This window comes from Ischnura elegans, chromosome 7 (assembly GCF_921293095.1).
Source record: "Ischnura elegans chromosome 7, ioIscEleg1.1, whole genome shotgun sequence".
NCBI classification, from domain to species: domain Eukaryota; kingdom Metazoa; phylum Arthropoda; class Insecta; order Odonata; family Coenagrionidae; genus Ischnura; species Ischnura elegans.
This window is the reverse complement of record NC_060252.1, coordinates 57268704-57289006: the sequence shown is the minus strand read 5'-3', so window position 1 is coordinate 57289006 and position 20303 is coordinate 57268704. Positions and strand designations below refer to the sequence as shown.

General features: G+C 37.2%; 1 protein-coding gene across 1 annotated transcript in view; it reads left to right on the top strand.

The window, feature by feature from the left end:
• The first annotated feature begins 3749 nt into the window (after positions 1-3749).
• The window catches only part of LOC124162979, a 122390-nt gene continuing 105836 nt past the window's right edge, over positions 3750-20303 (top strand). Inside the window, exon 1 of the mRNA XM_046539760.1 lies at positions 3750-4040. Within this exon, the coding sequence (XP_046395716.1) occupies positions 3750-4040 (291 nt within the window). The remainder of the gene's footprint in view (positions 4041-20303) is intronic.

Sequence of the window (20303 nt, the reverse complement as noted above, 5' to 3'; positions counted from 1 at the left end):
AGTGTAGTTAACAGTCAATATTTTTTTAGTAAACTTTTTGTGGTTGACCCACAGAGTTACTATTGCATCCTCTCACAAAATAGGCCATAATTAGATTGGTTATATTAAAATAACCTTGTTTATTTTACAGATACTCGCCGGACGGGACCAAAAGCATTGAATTATACGTTGTAACTATTACTGGTGAAATTTGCACTATGGGTCATAAAATACAACAGGAATTTAATAACATCCCCAATAAATCATGTCTCATCTGCTCTGCATATTTTCTTATCACATTTTCAATTTTTTCTCACTCGGGCTTTTATTATTTTTATCTAACCAGTTTGAGGGCATTATCTCTATATCTTTCATTGAAAATATGTTCCTTATGAAATTGATGATATATGTCTAATATTAAAAATCTACTCACTGCCTTTCGTAACATATTAAGTGGATGGCAAATTCAATGCGAATTTCTTTTAGCTAAATTAAATTTCTGCAAGTTGCTGCTTATAGAATATGTGAATATTATTTACTGAGTGTTTTAACCTCTCGTTTAATGAAGCTCAAACATTGCAATACATCTTTTTAATGAATTTTGGTTGCTTTGTTAGCAAGATATAAACTAGTTATGTATTATAAATACTAAACAAGTATTCATTTATTGAATGGCCACGTTACATCTTCCTTGGCCCTGCTGGTTACCGACTCTGACATAACAAATTAGTACCATTTTTATCGTGTGATCGTGATATTTTATTGTATTTCAAGTGTAAAATATGTTATATTGTCATCCCTTCGTATTGCCATGTTAATCCTTCTTTTTTTCCCTTGTGCAGGGCATTTCTTCAGCTGGGTGTTCGATAAGAGGGCGCCAGTGAACCTCTCACTCCATTTCACTCCTTTTTGGGAGGCTGGGGACTCAACCGGACCCTCTTCCGCCCCCCTACAAGGGACGTCGCGGCCTCCACAGCAACAACAGCGGAAGAGAGAATGGCGGCCTCCTCGGAGGCTTCCGGAGGCGAAGAAGGGAGACTGGGCGAGGCGAACCACTTTGTCGTGAGACTCTTGAGGCGCTAAGGCCGCCGAGAGAAAGAGATAGAGGAAGGAAGAGACGCTCCTCAGAACTGGAGATCTTCTAGATTCCACTGCGACGCTCGGACGAATATATATCCGATTACCATACATTCCCTAAGGGTCGGGTATCTAGCGGGTCCCTTGCACGGATGTACGAAAGGTCACCCCGTATACAAAACCCTTCTTCCTTTCTTCATCTCCTAGCTTCCTTAGCTCAAATTTTTTCATCCCTCCAAGTATAAGATAGGTATATTATTTTTACTAATTTAACCTCTAACCACGGAGTCTTCATTTATTTTCTCCTTCGATTATATTTTCTCCCAAAAAGAAAACTTTAGTCCTTCCATCGACTTTTTTAGTTTTTCGAAGTTTCATAATCCCTTGAAAATATTTTCTCAAGGTCAACCGCTTAAGAAACGGGATTTAGTTAGATTTTTTCTAACCCTGAAGGCCACGGAAGTTACTGTTTTCTTCATTTATGGGAAAGACTGTTCAACAGCTAAATTGTTTATAAGAAATGTCACTTTAAATGTTGAAAGTGGTTGAAAGAAGTTCGTACTTGTCTTAAATGGTTAACTTTGGCTTGAGCTCAGTAGGAATTAAGGCATAATTTTCTTTAACACAGAGCTAATTCATCATTATTTTCATATAACTCTTTAAATATTTACTAACCTCGTTGGAAAGTAATTAGGCTTTGAGTAAAAAATCAAAAAAGTTACGCAAGTGATGAAGTATAGTATTTACCGCCACGTAGCGAAGCATAGGTTTTGAAAAGCGTGATAAAATTTGCTTTGATATCATAACTGTGGTAACAAATAGTGCTCTAAGTTAAGAGAGCATTCGATGTTTATATTTTGTATCACATAGAACCGGAAAAATATTTTTAACAGTCCATTTTTAGGGAGTGTTTTAGGCCATATACCGATGCAGTTGTTGTGCACACTAATTGAATATATAAAAAAAAACTATAGCTAAAAGTCTCCTTCACTGCTAGAAATATCTCCATTCTCAAACACTAGTGCCGGTCATAAAAAGGGATGAGTAACGTATTGTCATCTAGTATACCGTTTAAACCCTCATGTAATATATTACCCTTTCATATCCCCCAAATGTGGGCAGTGCAGCTGTGAAAAGGGAAGATCGTTCTTGCTAGAAGATTTGTTTTCTCAGCCCTCTCTCCCCGTTGGTATTGCTTGCCTTGAATTTCACCTCCGAAGACTTTCCATTACGACGCCTATTCACTGTCCTCTCCTCCCAGGGGTGAAGCTCAGCGCCTTCTATTCGAGCAAAGTAATTCTGGAAACCTCTTCCATGATGTGGTGAGCTGTGTTGGTGCGTGCCTCGACTTTATATTGCAGAGGAGAGGTCACTTCAAGGACGAGGACTCACCAGATGACCGCTTTTGATACGTACTTGTTTTCCGAGGGTAAAGAGTGGTCAGCGATATCAAAAACCCGGATAGATACCTATCGCTAATATTTTCACTGGCGCAAATTGGATTTTCCATACGTATTTTAAACTAAAATGACTATACTATTACAAAAAATAAGTCCATATTCGAAAAGCTGTATCAAACACGTGTTAATTTTAATAGATGCGTGAGAAAATAGTGCTTTATTAGATGAGATATTTATTAGCGTGAGACACACGACGTACTGGGCCATACTTGTACGAGAAGAAATATTTTAAAAACTGGCGTCATAATTAGATGTGACGCAACTTTTTCCTTAGATCAAAGAAAACATTTCCAAGAAAGACTTTGACGATTTCAGATCACGTCTTTGCTTCTTATAGCCACCGTATAAACACTCTGCTGCGAAGAAGAGCGAGTTTTTTTGGCGCAAGTGAGAAGAGATGTGTGGATAAAGACTCACAAAAAGCTAAACGCCTCCCTGTATCGACTTGCTCGGAGAACAAACAGAAGCGTATTCACGACTCAACGCCTTCCGATCACGTCTTGGACTCTTTTATTCGGGTCCCATCGCAACTTTCTCTCATCCACGAGGAGACGCCGGAGCTGGCGTCGTCAAGGCGAAGTGTTTTGGGGTAAAGTGTTACCATCTCAAGGGGCATAGGTGGATCGTATCTCCTTTGTTTTTCCAAGTGTCTCCCGGAAGAAATAAAGGGAAACAGGGGATAGAGATAGGCGAAGGGAAGAGTTTAGTTGTCTCCTACTCAGCAGTGAAGTCGTTACACTCGTGTGGAACACTAACGGACTATCTCGATTACCACGGGCAACTCCTCTGGCGACAGTTCTAAAAAAATCCGAAAAAATCAGCATCGCTAGTCCTCACCGATCTTTAAAACAATTCATTAGAGAAATTATCAACGAGTGAATTCAAGTTAACCATACTCCTTGGCGCTAGTGGTATTGAGCCAAGTTAATGCTGACAGTGGACTGACGGCGCTAGGGCCAGTACGGCTTGCAATTAATCGGGCTGTGTATGGTGGCTATTGGATAGTCTAGCACGACCGACCACTCAACTCTCTCGTCCAACTGTTTACGTCGAGCATATTGGCTACATACCCTCCAAATATTCATCCCCAACGGTCGACCTGATAAGTGAGTCAGATTAAGGTTGAAAGTTGACCACTCGACCGTCTAGTTCGACTGTTTACATACCCTTCAACTGTCGAACTGACTGGTTGGTTCAGTTGGCACTTGTGCTACAGCTCTTATAGAAAGCGAAATGGCTGTGGCATCGGCGGCTGTGTTGGGTGCGGCTGCAGGCACCGGACTGGCGCTTGTAGTGGCGATGACCCTGCTCGTGTGCCGATATTACTCGCGTCGCCATCAAGGCAAGGATTGGTCCCGGCTGGATCGGTTCGCGGGCGACGCCACGGTTCACCGATCATCGCGGCCGCGTCTTCTTGATGAGACGTCATCCATCTCGTCGGCGTCCACCTGGGGCAGCCGCAGCAGCCTTCGCAGTGGCAACGGGCGGAAGATCCGGGCGCCTTCGTTCGCTATCGCCCAGCAGGTGAGTTTGTCACCATTTTTGTGTAACATATCATGTATTCTGCACCATTGAAAATAAGTGACCTTTACCGTGTACTAGTAACCCGTGTGCATTACATAAGTGCATTTGTTATACCCTTCAAACAGTAAATGAATACGACGATCATTCTGAAAAACCCTTTCCCTTGAAGCTCTCCCTGAAATTCCCGGGAATAATACGTTTACAGAGCAGAAGGTATATTTTCTCAATTTTCTATGATGCGCTATGAAGTAAGAAATTGGTCAGAATCAATGGATATACGGTGTGCCCAAATAGGTTAGCTGTATTCTGGGTACTGAGCATGAATGGCTGAAGAATGCAGAAAGCATGTAACTCAAGCGTTAACTGGGGCATAAGCATCATTCCCAGAACTTGCTCAGGCAGAACCTACATCGACAGACATTAAATAATAAAACATTAGCAAAACCGTGGCATTTCTATTTGGGGCGCGAGCCATATGCACGTATGTTTTCTTTGGCATAAAGACAAATATTATTGCCTCAAAAGTAAATAAAAATTTATTTGTATTAAATTGTAATAAAAGTTTGTAGTGTCAGTATTTATATCTTTTAAAATATCAAATTTTCTATTCGTACGGAGAAATTCAAGCGAATGATCAAAAGGAAAAATTTCCATGATTAGGTTTCGCTATTTTACGCTACATGAATATTAATTCATTGTTTACCTCAGGTCTTTTGCATCAAATGGATTAGCAAATTAGATACATGGAACTCATAGTTCCCTTGGCCCTGGAAATGTAAACTACTACTCTTACATATTTATACAAAAGTAATAAAATATCACATGCTAAATTCACTCAGAGAGAATAACTTAATTATCAAATAGATAAACAATTCGAGAATTTCACATATTTCTATGTTTGAATTTAACTTTTCTTAAAACTATCTAAGTTTAGAGAGAATCAGTCTAAAACTATAAAGTTAAATAATAATTAATTTTTACTTGATTTGATCTCGCAGAATGTATGATGCCTCCTTACTGTTGCTTAATATCGGCATTTTAAGATTTTGTTTTTAGGATAAAGATTTCACCATACACATTTGCATTTTAAATATTGGAAAAATTATTTTAGCCCCTCTTGTAAAGACATCGTCTGTGTAGTAAAGTTGAGGAGTCTCGTATTTTCAGTTTATCACCACTAGAGCCTATGTTAGTGGACCTGAAGTTCCACTGGGTGACCTGAGAAAGAATAATACGGGATTGCGAAACCAGAAAAAACTATCGTATTACCAAAATGGATCAATGCTAGTATATGCGATTTATGTGAATGTTCAATTAAGTGTTTTTTTATTATTAAATAATCTCTTTATAGTGAAAACAAGAATTATATGTTAAGTAAAATTACGAAGACGTAATTGAAAGAATCCATTTTGACATAAATAAATGCATAAATGGTTGAAAATACATGCATCTTGGATCAAAGCTAAAGTTATTAAAATATGCAACAAAGCATACGCCGATGGAAATTTTAAAAATTGATTCCCTAACGACAAGCTTGAAGCTCGTTATGGAGATATGCCTGAATAAGACGTAAGGATTATATCCACCAACGCCGGTGAAGGTAAGCACCGTTACAAAGTTTTATATAGTGGCAGTGGCGTAATGACTAAATTGCATCGGAGAACCATTAATTTCACATCCGATGCCTAGATGTATCACTAATGGCTATGAAAGGCCATTTAGAAGTTTGGAAAGTTACTAGCACAAAAGTTTTTAATTGGAAATTCCAGATATCCATATCCCCCCGAGACGTGATATGATTTATTTAATCGATGTAATTTTCTACCCAGCATGACTTAATATATTAGTTTTTTTAACGAATTGCACTCAGTAGAAATGCTTCTTGCAGAATTCAACCCTAGTAGAAGAAATTAGAGAAGCTTGTTTAGTATGGAATATCTATATCGACAGCTTTCTTGATGCGCCTGATTTCTTGTGACTTAAGTTGAAGAGGAGTATATTTTTGTATCCGAGTCGCAGTTTTATAAATGTTGTGCTTAAGCAAGGGTAAAAGTGTAAAAAAGGGTAATCATAGGTTGCGATTATATACATACATCACTATGTACACCGTTTCCTTTGGACTGAGGCTATGTATATCGGAAATAAATCAAGTTCACTTAAAATTTTACAGCTCCTAAAAATATCCGATGAGGTAATGTAACATGACGATATCTTCCCATTCTTGCACAATTCAAAAGAACGATCCTTGAAAGAAATTAAATGGGACTCGATGTACAATATTTTCTATGTTAGTCTATAAATGCGCCTCTATTGCATGTAATATATTGTGACAACATCACCGCTAAGTTACTATTTCTATTTGTAGCATGCATTGAGTGACCTAGATAGAGTGTGCAGACCTCCTGATCTTTCCAAATGTCTAGTTGACATTCAGGAAAGAGTAAGAATTCTCCACACATGAACTACTGATCGGTGAACACAAGAATATTACAGCATATTAGATAGTATTTTTATTATTTAATTAGATAGTATTCGATTCCTAAACATTCCTCTACACAATTTATTGAAATTCAACTGAAAATTGGAAGATTTCGGTGAATTTTATGTTAATTATTGAAAGTATAATTGTAGTAAATCGCTTCCAATGTCGTATTTCAAGAAGTTGAAATTGAATTGGTTTGGAGTCCTTTTATATTACTGTCTTTCAGTATTTATTTAAATTTATATATAAAATGCTTCATGCACCGACATTTCGCATCAATTGTATCAATATGAATGTTATTTAACGGAAAAACTTTATAATTGAATTATTAAATGTTTAATATACTACATGCATGAATAAGTTTTCGTTGAATGGCGCTTATTTACAAGATGCCCTGCAAACATTTCCGCTGTCGATGAACTGTATTTTTTGGTCTATATATATACTTATAACTTATACGCTTGTAATAATTGGGTTTGATTTTAATTATTAATTTAAGTTGATGCGGCGTTTTAGGAGGAGTTGCGTCTCCTACAGGCGTTCAGACGTCTTCGTATCTACGTCTAAACGTTTTCATTAAATAAGAAAGAGGCTGGTACATTCGCTTCAACGTTGCGTCCTTTCTCTAAGGTTCTCTCCACGTTTTAATGAGTTGTTTTAACGGTATAAATGGAATACGTTATTACAGAAATCAGCGAAAGGGAAAAATCCCACTCGTAATTTAAATGAATGATACTTAAATATTCACTAATACCTACTTGAATATTGTTCAAAATGCATCATGATAACTCTCAATCCCAACATCCTTTGCGATAGGCAATACATAAAGTACGTATGTATTGCAACGGCATATTTCACAGGATACTTTTATCATTTCTGCCTTGGAGATAAGCAATACAACATGTCAATCAAGCCTATTCACATTTTAAAAATTTAACTCACTAATTTTTAAGGCTTATCGTTAGAAATTAAAATAATCTGATTTCTATAGCATCTAAATTGCTAGCTGTCGGCTAATGTCACTCCAAATATTTCCAAAAATATATTTCATTTTAATAAATTTCAATAGCAAAATCAAGCAAAGGATGTCCGTCGAGGGGAAAAAATCCGAAAATACAGGCACTTCATTCAAGGGGCTATAATTTTTTCATTAGATTTCCTCTTTCCAAATGTAGATTTGAGTTAAGAGGGGTTGAAATTTCTCTCTGCGCGCTCGTTACTTCCTCTTCTTCTCCATCTCTTTTTGCAACTCATATTTCTCATTAAATTCTAGCCTTTACATAATCACATTTTGCCAGAATATAACATCCAAAAGGGATGATATCATTACTGCTCTCAGTAGCACTAAAGCTCTGCTTCTTATTGAGAGCGTGAGTGGCTCCTCGAAGTTTTAAACAACATCTTTGATCTCAGAGTGGCCGCTGCATTTGAATAATATCATTTCTCTCCTTTTTTGCAATATTTACTCTTTTATTGATCCGGAGTCTCGTTTATTTCGAATACATTCATTATTATATTGGTCAAAGAAACAATAATTACTAAAAAATGATAAAGTAAGTGCATCTAATTATTTTTGACAAAGCACTGCTTGTAATACGAATATCTTCTACACTAATCGAATATGTATGCCGAAGCTTTTCCTGACATTTCTTTATTGCAAAAAGTTCAAATTATCATAGTATTTATATATCTAATAATGGAATTTTCTTACATATAAGTATGTAAGGGTAGTATTTCAAAGAAATAAAGACGCGGAAATAGTACCAGCATTTGCACGTAGCGGTAATTTTTCTAATAATTCCTTTTTTATTATTATAATTACTTGAAGTCTAAATTCATCAGCTCCCACACAATTTTACATACGCAACCAGAGCAAAATCAGGATTTTTATGGGAATGTATTAGTATCCATAGTATGATTATGAATATTTGTTCGTTAAATAATAAAATATAATATGTATGCACATGCGCACGTATTAAAAACATTTCCCAGCCAGGAAATAGTTTTTAGGTACAGTGACAAGAATTAAAATACTTGTATTAATATACTATCCACGGAATGGTTTATCATCGAGTGAATTATTATTCAAAATAGAAAAAGTATTTTTTTTTGTCCATGTGACTATTTAAAAAGCATAAAAGAGCATTTCTGATATCTGACTTGCGGTATAACTTGTACATTGAAAATGTACACGAAAGTACCCCGGATTTTCGAGAAGATATTTTAAACAAATAATTTGTGGACCACTCCAAAAAAGAACATTAATTTTCATGCCGTAGTAATGTAAGTGTAAATAAGAATTCTTAGCATTTAAATGTCGAGTTTAACTTAAAAATTGGTGTTTTAATCTGCAAAAATCATTTGGTATTGGGGTATACGAATTATGCATTATGAAATCTGCTAGCTAAGCTAAGCTCTTATAATACGCGGAAAGATTAAACGGTGTCGGTACATTGTCAAAGCAGAATAAAGCATTTATTTAATATTCTTACTAACCCATAAGTACAAAAACATTTCATAAAAAATTGAGTTCAATGTGTCCCCTTACCACTGATGCAAATATGTCATGAAATTATGGATTATGTTGAAATTGCAAAAGTAAACATCACTGAACAAAATCGATACCCTTGTCTGATTTGGGATCATTTATTACTTATAGTTAGCCTTCATAAGAACGAAAACTTTTTAATTGAATTTCATTGTTTTAATTATACTTACCATTGAATTATTTAATCATTTTCGATGGAAAAATATTTGAAATATATATCATGATATTGCTTTGGTAGATATATATGTGAATCTTCTTCCTTTTCTTTTTTTATAAATTCTCAAAGATGTTTGCTTTACAAAGAGTGAAATAGAATAAAAAGCCAGACACATCAACGATCTATATCGTACCAATAGAATTTATCGTGCATGTACCGTATACACCGGCGAACACCTAACAATCATGAAATTAATTCTAAGCCAAGTATACCTTTCTAGGTCTCTACTGTTAAATTTAATTTATAAAAAAACGTATTTATTTGAAAAATCTGTGGTCCTCAGGGGCCACGAGCCTTATTAAAATTATCATTTATTGAATAAGACATATAAAAGATAAATGTGTATTTTCAAGAAATAATTACATATTGATAGCAGTGTATGCTGCCCGTAGATAAATTAATTTTTGCATCGTAATTCCTTTGCTATCGTGTTACTTAATGAATGGGCAGGAATATTCAAAACTTCAAATCTCCGCCGGAACGCTAATGGCTCCTACGGGGATTTCTTGAACTACGACGTGGGGCGCCTGTCGTAAGCTTGCGCCACTCGGCCAACAGGTGAACTACGTGAAGCTTGTCACCATTGATTCGCTCCACGATTTTCGCATCGCCGTATCCCGTCGCGGCGGAGAGCGAAATTCTCAGTCATATGACCATCCGTAGCAATGCACAATGTTCCCGACTCCCTAACGCTATTTCGAATGCTTTCCCTGAGAGAAGGTTGGCTTAAACTCCTATCAAAAGACCTTTGGCAATCCGCTTGTGGTTTTTCCCCTGGCTAGGTGCAAATTCGTAATATTTTCTCATTGATATTTTAGACGTGAAGTCATCGGAAACGAAAATAGCGTGATTTCATTTCTAGAATTTTGTATATAATTTTATCGCCTTTTGTAGAAAAACCATTCATTTTTTGTATGTCATTCATGTATTGCATCAAGTCCATAGATTTTGGGCTCAAAAAGAAGACCCACGTTTTTTCGTTATGGGTATATAGCTTTAAAAATCTTTGTAACCATACTCCTTTATTAAGTTATTTCCGTACGCTAATAAGTGAGGAAATCAAGGGGAAATAAATTTTCCATGTTTTTGATATGAAAAGGGAAACAAGCCAACTTTACCGCACATAACACTCCGTGATTCTCGGCCACCATACGCTGGCCATACGTTGAATGAGACGACCAGTGATAAATGGTGAGAATTTCACCTGTTGCCTTGCCGCTGTAATGTATTCCACAAGTGCATTCGGAGCCGAAAGAGAATAATTGCTCACTGGAGACTCCCATGTCTGTGCATCTCATACGAAAGTCTACCATCTCACAGTTTACCTTTTAAGTATTCATTCTAAGAAATAAAATAAGGAAACCTCTATATTTGAATGGCTGTATAAATACAAAAAAATGGTTCCGCAAAGAAATTCCGTCGATCGAGAGTGGTGACAATTTACTCGTCATTGTAATCCATGTTAATTTCCCTTTTGCAATGACTGTCTTTCACTAAATATAGCATCGACGGATGAGATAATTATAATAATTTACACCGTATTTTTCTGCAAATAAATTCCATCTGTTGAGAGTGGTAACAGTTTTCTCGTCCTTGTAGTCCATGTCAATAATTTTCTCGTCCAGACAGTCCATGTTTCTCTTGCATAATATCTGTCTAACACGAAACATGGTATTGATGGATGAGGAAATTATAATAATTTGAACCGTGTTTTTTTTGCAAACAAATTCCATCGGCTGAGAGTGTTAACAGTTAACTCGTCCTCCATTCCACGTTAATTTCTCTAATGTATTAGCTGCCTTCCCCGAAATATAGCAGATCATAACTTGCACCGTGTTTTTAACACAACATAGATTTGAATTCTTTGGTATTGCTCTCTTTACAATGGATATTAAGTCTGGGGCCCCTGAATTCCGGATCTGATCGCAATGGCTTTCCCAAAATATAGCATTGATGGATGAGGAAATAATAATAATTTATAATTTTCACCATGTTTTTATTATAATTTGCACCGTGTTTTTATCACTACATAAAGGTTTGCTTATGCTCTCTTTACAATTGATATTAAGTCTGGTGCTCATGAACTCCGGATCTGACCGCATTGACCTGATTTTGTCGTTGACCCACACAATCGCTCCCTCACCGTCTCCTCACAAGGCATCGATCGATAAGACTACTCAGTTTAGTACTACTCCACTCTCCTCCAACGGGACAATTGTGACCTTGTCCACCCTGAAATGCATAAAATATCTAATCGATGATTGATGTGCCCACAGGTGAAGAGTTTTAGGGATCGTTGTTGTCCAGTAGGTAGAGTTCTTTGTCTCTGACCTTGGACTCCCTGGTAAAAATTCTCTAAGTACAGGGAGGCCCGGGAGGAGAAATTAGACTCTATTAACCTGAATGTGCGGTATCACACTCCTTTGGCTTTGTCTGAGGTGAGCTCTACCCTAACCTATCCAAATAAACCTCTGGGTCGAATCACTGAGTGAGAGAGTTGAACTACTGAGCCATGGGCGTACCCAGCGAGGAGAAGGAGTGGGCAGCTGCCCCCTAGAAGCAAAAATCGCAAATATCTTTAAGGAAAATAATATTTTTTTCAAGCAAATAATATGAAAACTAATGAAGAGGTGTTAAAGTTTCCTTAAAATGTTGATTTCTTTCACCTTTTCCATGATTACATCTTACCTACAACTTGAACAACCATGGCTTGCCCCCCTAGCTTTGTTCCTGGATACGCCCTTGTAATGAGCCTGAGAACTTATTCGACGTCGATCAGAAAATAAAAATAATTTCTCTATTCCCTCTACTCTATTTCTCATTTTGTGTTTCTATTTTTTCTCTTCATATAGGTACAAAAAATTTTCACACCATAATTTTTTTATTTATTTATGAACACTCATATCCGCGCAAGCGGCACAATTTAGCATTTAAAACGTCGGGTTTGTCTGTATATAGCATTGTGCGATTACGAACAGCTATAATCCAGATAGAGGCAATGTACCCAGGCAGGCGTCGAACCCGCGACCTTCGATTTGGTGGGCGAAGACTTAAAGCCGCCGCCTTCTTCATTTTGTGTTATTAATCGAAACACTTAGGTTTGTTCATTTTTTCTCAGTGATTCTAACCAAAGATCTGTTTTAATAGGTTAGAGTAGAGCTCAATCCATACTAATCCTGAGGGGTATGAAAATTACACTATCAGGTTGATGGATCCAGTTCTTTTCCCTGAGCCAAATCGCACTTCGATGATCTCATTTTGTTTCGGGGATACCCGAATACTCCATGTTTTTCTCCGGATTTAAAACTAGGACTCTTCGATCAACTAGCTATACCTAAGCAGTAAAGCCTCTGAGCTACCGCTCTCAGCAAGCAAGCAATATCATTATTATTATTGTTTTTTAAATATTTTCACAGCATTTTTGCTGGTTTTAGGCGAGGCACGGGTATCACCAAGTACTCTCGTCTCTTTACTCTGTGCTGAAAAATTTTCTGACAATCCGGCAAGTATTTAAAATTGCTGCTTTTTGTATCGTAATAAACAAGTTTTTCGGCAATCCAATAGTTTGAAGACCTTGATGGAGTGAATGAGGCACTACTCCTGTGGCGGAGATAATGATAGGTATTATGTGTACTTTATCTGATTTCCACAATCTCTTAATTTCATTTTTAAGTTCTTCATACTTTTCCATTTTGCTGGTGTAGGATGTAGTGATATTATGCGAATTAGGTATGGCAATGCCTATCAATTATTATTATTGTATTTTGGTTTTAAATCAAGAAAAAATAGTATTTGCCAAAGAAAATTAGTTCAATTTCGGAATTCATTATATTTCTGATATGTACATAAAAATTCATGAAATACTTATTCTTTTAATTTCCATAATATTACTAAAAACAATAAAATACGTAACAAAAAGATAGCGCATAAAATTTAGAAATTATGGTCATGCTGATCCTCATTAGATTTGTCGGCAGGTTATTTTTATTATTAATTATATTATTATTATTACTATCAATATTAATATTCTTATTATTTTTGTTATTGTTATATTATTTTTACTTTTATTTTTATTTGTCTTACTTTTCAGGAGCCTCCCACCTTGTAAATCACGTATTCTTATTCGGAATAATGAAATAGGTATTTTCGTACAGCATGCGACCACTCCTTGGCCAACTGAACTAAAGGGAAATTAAATTTAATTAAATGTATAGGACCACCGTTTTTTACTGGTTATCAAAATGATGAGTACACCTAGAATGTAATAATGTGTAGCAGTTGGAACAAAATTAGCCCTAAATTTGAATTAGGGAACGCCATCATACTATTGATTTCATGAGAAAATTTGTCGGATTTTTAATGAGAATTACAAATATTCCAGATGGAAAAAATTATCTGAAATAGCATCACTTGCAACGGCTGAATATATTGGGAGAGAAATGTATATTTTGAAATAAATTTAGGATTCCTGGGAAAAGATAACTCATGCATAATCTTTTAACGCTGACTGCTATTTTATTACGAGAGGAAAGCCTTGCCCTCTTCGTCATTCTTCTCAAATATTCAATTTTTGTCGTTTTTGTGTCTCTCCGCGTCATTTTCTACCTGAAAACGTTTCTGATAGCTAATTTTTACCCCAGAATCTTTTCTCAGCATGTTCCATTAATTTGTTATATATTCCTAGAATTGAAACCTTTTTATAAAATTTATTACTTAGAAATAATAGCAACGGCTATTCAGCGAAATTACCTTTAGTAAAGGTGGAAGGATATGTTATAAACGCCAAGACGTGGAATATCGTTAAATTTTTGCCCCATTTTCCTTGGTGGCCGTGGAATTCGCCATTCGAGTTCCGTCTTTTTACTCTGCCTATTGTAACACTTCCGTCCATTAAGTTTCATGGTGCGAGCTTTACAAAATTTACGATCGAAAGAGGCTGAAAGCGATACATTGCTGAAATTAAGACGGGGAATAGAGTGCCCGCAGTTCCTCACGTTGGGGCTGCTCATCGGTGGCTGCCGTCTCGTGTTACCCCCAGAGTGCGCTGATGACGCGGATGGGAGAGTCACTTGGTTTTGGGCTTATGCTGGTCGTACACTGGAAGCCCACACTGCAGGCGCCAACTCGCGCGGAACTTCAGGCGTACTCACACTCGCGCTACACTTCCTGTTTGGGTCGGATCTGTCGCTCGTATAAACGCCTGAACTGAGACCTGCTTTGTCTACATTTTTCCCTTCACTATTCAAAATATAACGGAAAGTGCCTTGCGTCATCCGATAGCCGTTAAAAACGTTGATGGTTCATATTCCAAATCCATATGCAAATGGTTGTAATTGCCATCGTCCTCCTCTTCTGTTAAATTGGGTTATCCAACAAGATATTTTCTTACAAGCTAGCATCCGACGTCTTGCGAGGTAAGTACTGTCAAGCATTACTGGAAATCCATATTTTATGATAACGTTGTTTTTCAAACATAGCCAAACTCACGTATATCTGTGGTGAATACACACGTCCACAGTCAGCGCAAGTTCGCTTGCGATGGACGAGCCCTACGCTTGTAGCTGCTCATCTTGTTGCCGCTTCTTGCCTCTCTAGAGTCGCGTGAGCGCAAAGCCGCCTGAATACTTTTCCAGTGTACGACCAGCCTTAATCATCATAAGTCAACAATACTACGAGGGTCGCTCAATAAGTAATGCCCCACATTTTTTTGAAAAGCCATTGATATACATAGATCAATGTATCAATATCAATGGTAATTATGGTTTCAAACTCCAGAGATAGCTTATTTTTTTGCTCCATGTCGCGAATTTAATTTCATGTCATATGAAATTAAATTCGCGACATGGAGCAAAAAAATAAGCTATCTCTGGAGTTTGAAACCATAATTACCATTGATATTGATACATTGATCTATGTATATCAATGGCTTTTCAAAAAAATGTGGGGCATTACTTATTGAGCGACCCTCGTAGTATTGTTGACTTATGATGATTAAGGCTGGTCGTACACTGGAAAAGTATTCAGGCGGCTTTGCGCTCACGCGACTCTAGAGAGGCAAGAAGCGGCAACAAGATGAGCAGCTACAAGCGTAGGGCTCGTCCATCGCAAGCGAACTTGCGCTGACTGTGGACGTGTGTATTCACCACAGATATACGTGAGTTTGGCTATGTTTGAAAAACAACGTTATCATAAAATATGGATTTCCAGTAATGCTTGACAGTACTTACCTCGCAAGACGTCGGATGCTAGCTTGTAAGAAAATATCTTGTTGGATAACCCAATTTAACAGAAGAGGAGGACGATGGCAATTACAACCATTTGCATATGGATTTGGAATATGAACCATCAACGTTTTTAACGGCTATCGGATGACGCAAGGCACTTTCCGTTATATTTTGAATAGTGAAGGGAAAAATGTAGACAAAGCAGGTCTCAGAGAATAAGTAAAATGGTTAAGTAGGGCAAAATCGGGAAAAACTATTTGGAAGAAATAGCTTCGAACACTTTATCCGCTTGGAAGGAAAACCTGTTGCTTTATTTGGAACCCACGATTTATTATCAACCAGCATTATCCCTGCAGAGGAGTACACGTACTGACTGACTTTAATTCGTTCGAAACATAAATACCTACATGTTCGGAATGTGAGATTTTAGTTAAGGTATCTTCAATATGCTATGAAACCCACTTCCGACCAATGACTGACCGATTCGTTCAACTTTTTGGGGTGAACGACGCGAGATACGACAAGAAGTCATATAATCGACCACCTCGGAAATCGTCTGAAACATAGAAAATGTTGCCTAATCGCTAAATTTTCTATTTATTACAGCGTTACCAAATGTCTTTTTGCCTCTACTTTCAGGAGGCATTTGGGGGTAAAAAAAATGGTGGTTCTGAGGAATTTAAGCGTCGCGGAAAAACTTGTCAAAGGCACCAAAGGCATTGTGTCAGCAATTAGTTCACACCTTTTAACAGTATGAAAGACACTTTTTGGTATTCCTAGGACTCAAGTAAAGCAGGTTAGGTATTGCCGAAAACTGAGTGACCGGAAAAGGCTGGCGAAAACGATTACGATATCATATAATTTTTTCTTTCTACTCTGTTAAACTGTTCAAGTAAAAGTATCTTCTATATTGAATAAATTCAAGAGAGAAAATGAAGAAACGCTATGGAATTTTTAAGAAATAAAATAATTATTAATAACATTTTGGAGTAACGGGAATTAATTCCACAAATGTTTGCCGACGTTTTCTTTTATCTTCATAAGGGCTATATAATGAAGGTACAGACGGCTTTTGCAATGTTTTTTTAAGAATAATAATATAATTATAAAAAGAATTCAATTATACTAATAAAATAGAAGGGACAAAAAATTTGACAATTTTTCTCTCTTCTTTTTCTTTTGTTTACAATTGCACTTTTTCCATATTTTTATTTGAACACTGTAACAAAATTGTAAAAATCGTTCATTTCTTCATGCATTAATTTATTGCGACCATTATTCATTGCCCTGATGAAGATCTAAGAAAATATCGAAACGTCGGCAAACATTTGTGAATTTCATTCCCAGACCTATACTCCAATGCGTCATTAATTTTGATTAAAATTGAGGTTAAGAAAAAGAAATTGATTTAATAATTTTAGGAAAACATTTCGCTTTGTAGTATTTTTTAATTAGATATATATCTTGGCAACATCCGATAAAGTTCCCGAGGGGAAAATTTCAACCCTAACAGGTTCCCTTTTGCTGTTAAGCCCAGAGATTCCGTGGTTATTGTGGCAAGGTGAGCTCAAATCCTGTAAATTAGATGCCCTCCCGGGTCGTAAACTACATGGTAACTCTGGTGGTGGTCAGTGCCCCAAAAGGGATCTTATAAGCTCCGCACAAATGATCCTCGAGAAGGCCTCCCTAATGCTCTTTGAAAGCAACAAGGTAACCTCTAATTCCTCTCAGCGCTTTCTCATGCACGGGCTACATCTTGTGCTACACACCCTCGCGGTATCGGTTTCATGAGGACGGCCAAACGAAAACATGTAATTGGACAGATATTACGATGATGTAGGCCGGCGATTTCATGAGCTTGATGAAAACTCTTGTTCTCTTTGCGTATTCATGTGAGTTGAATATTGAGCTATGGGTAAAAAGAAACCTTTACATGCACATAAACGAGCATATTTTATCAGTGCTTCTACTCTGATGTTGGTTTGGATAGGTGATTAGGGAAAATAAATATAATTAATAATACACATATATAACACATGAATATAAGAGCCTTGAAAAGATAATGAGTTAACAAATGGAAGAAGCCAAATTATAAAATCTAATTGATAAAATTCTCATTTTAAACCAAGTTGACACTGCTGGGAGAACAATAGTTTTTAAAAATCAAGTTCAAAATTAGCATCCAATTGAAACATAAATATTGTTATACCACCAAGTACTAATAAATAAAGAGAAAAATCAGTATTTATAATTAAAGTATCACAAATAATTACGATATAAACCCCAGCAGTAACCGGAGTAGAATTAAACTAGAATGAACTTAAGAGGGTACAGGAATAGGAGCGCCTATTGTCGCTGGTAATCAAGAAAAAAAGGGATTCTAGACTTTTAGCTATGGTAGCAACCATTATTGAAAGCAATTATCTTTGCTTCTAAAAATTAAAAAAAATCAGCATTAATCATCATCGCTTTAGCATCTGACATTTTCAGAGCAGAAGAGTTAGGGTTTAGGGTTTTTATTTTGGAGGCCGCAAAGCTAGTTACGGGTTTGCAGGAAGAGTAAATTTGTATTTGAAGTATGGAGAAAATTACAGTAATGCCTCATTTTTAGCACTAATGTAATGGCATAGATATCTTTTAACTTTTTATCGTAGACGTAAGCACCACTTGCTTTCGGTTGAACACGATTCAGATTCTGCGGTAAAAAAGAAATAAATGAACCTGAAAGGTGAAGCACAAATATTGGTTTTATCTAAGTATAATATGCAGATTATTATTAAGTATTCTACCGATTAAGGTAGGTTTGAAACAATAAAGAAGGATTCTGGGATCCTCCCTCTCTGTCAACCACTTCCCTCTTCAACTCACAATACGGTCTACTCTCTTTCATTACGTCTAAAAATCCTATTCTCTTCCTTCCTCTCCTTCGATTGCCCAGCATTCTACCCTCTAGCAATGTTTTTATCATCCCCTCCCAGCTAAGCACTCTCTCCACCTTTACCTTCAGTCTCCTCCGCATCTCATCTGGAATCTATCTCTCCTCGCCCACCATTTCTTGCACTTCCTCGTTCCTCTTTGTCTACGCCCACTTCGCCTTTTTCAATTATTCTCCAGACCCACATCTCGAACTCTTCCAGTATTTTCTCGTCCTCCATCCTTGATTGTCCATGTTTCCGCTCCGCCACCCTCCAGATCAGACACTTTATTAACCTTTTCTTCAAACTCATACAAAAATATCCTCTCACAGACATAATGAATTAATTTACTTAAATGTGTTCGATAGTTGGTGTTTACAAAATTAGCAACAATAATTTGTCTACCCACTTTCCGTGGCTCATTCTAGGTTCTACTTAGACTAATTCGAACCGAACTTCGAAGTGTGAGTCATAGATTACGCTATGAAAATGAAAAAGCGGGAGCAATTTCCACAATTTTAAAATTTATTAATACTACCCGTTTCGCTTTTCAGCATCATCAGGTGCAAAAATATCAAGTGCGCTACGCTTAAATAGGAAAGGCAGGATGGGGGTGGTACGACGGGAAGGCGGGGAAAGGGGATAGGAGAGAGGGTGTACAGTCACGGAGCTTGGGAAAACCGAGGAAATTGCTCCTGCTTTTTCATTTTCATTATATCACGTTTCCACTCCATCTCTCCTGAAGCCTCTGACTACATAGATTACGCATTGAATTTATCGAAAATAAACGACGTAGCCTCCAAGGATCGATAAATTTCCCTTCGTTTCCTCCAAGGACTTCATTTTTAAAATATCCCCACAGCTAATTATAATCTCTCACCCCCGTGGCTCGAATGTCACCGCCTCCGTAGCTTATCAGCCCCTACGTTCTCTCCCCCAAATCGTAAGCTGCCTGTCCAACCCTCCGCCTCTTCCCTGGACCTGCCAATCGACTTCTCTTCCCCCGTACTGTGCGTCGAACCCTCAGCGAACTCAAAATAAGCCTCATTAAGTCACCGCTAGGGGTCCTCTCTTCACTCTCTCCGCCTTCGCCTGTTTCCTTGCTTACGCTCCCATCCATTGCTCCTTTGGTCGAAGCAGCCAATCAAAACATGTCCTCTATCATTTTCTCTTCAATTCCTGATGCATCAATCCTCCTGTTTGATTGTCCGCACTGTTTATTCGAGAGCAGGTATTTGTGTATCCTGGCAGGTTCTCGAGTACCCGCACCAAAGATACGACATGAAGGAGGCCCAATCCCGTACATTAATTAAAACAAGGATCTTCAACCCGCGGCCCGCAGGCTAATTTCTTGCAGCCGCTAAAAGGCTATAGAAAATATTGTATCGCGAAACACAATATAACATATAATATCGACACACTGGTCAAAAATTGATTGAAAGTTTTAACCAATGATGATTAAAGCACTTTGAAATTATGTTTTTTTATTTTATTGATGTGGTGGTAAAGTGATGTGGAGAATTGTGTCCCTCCGGACGATGTAAAATCGATTTTTGGCCCTTGCATAAAAAAATGTTGAAGACCCCTGCTTTAGAAGATTTATGTATGTTGTTACTTCAGGCGTTATTACATCGCATTTCAAGAATAAACGTTGATTAATTATCGAGAATAGATGAAGTGCTGAGCGATCCATTAATTCCCAATGGTTGCTATTAAGCCTTTTCCGCTCACCGTGGTCATTTGGCTATATCCTACCATTCTGGGAAATCGAGGCTCTTAAATATAACCCATCACATTCCTTTTTGCTGTTTAATTGCCATAAATATGCTGTTTAAGCGTGCAATAACTTAGCCCCTTGCCCTGAAATGACGTGTCTA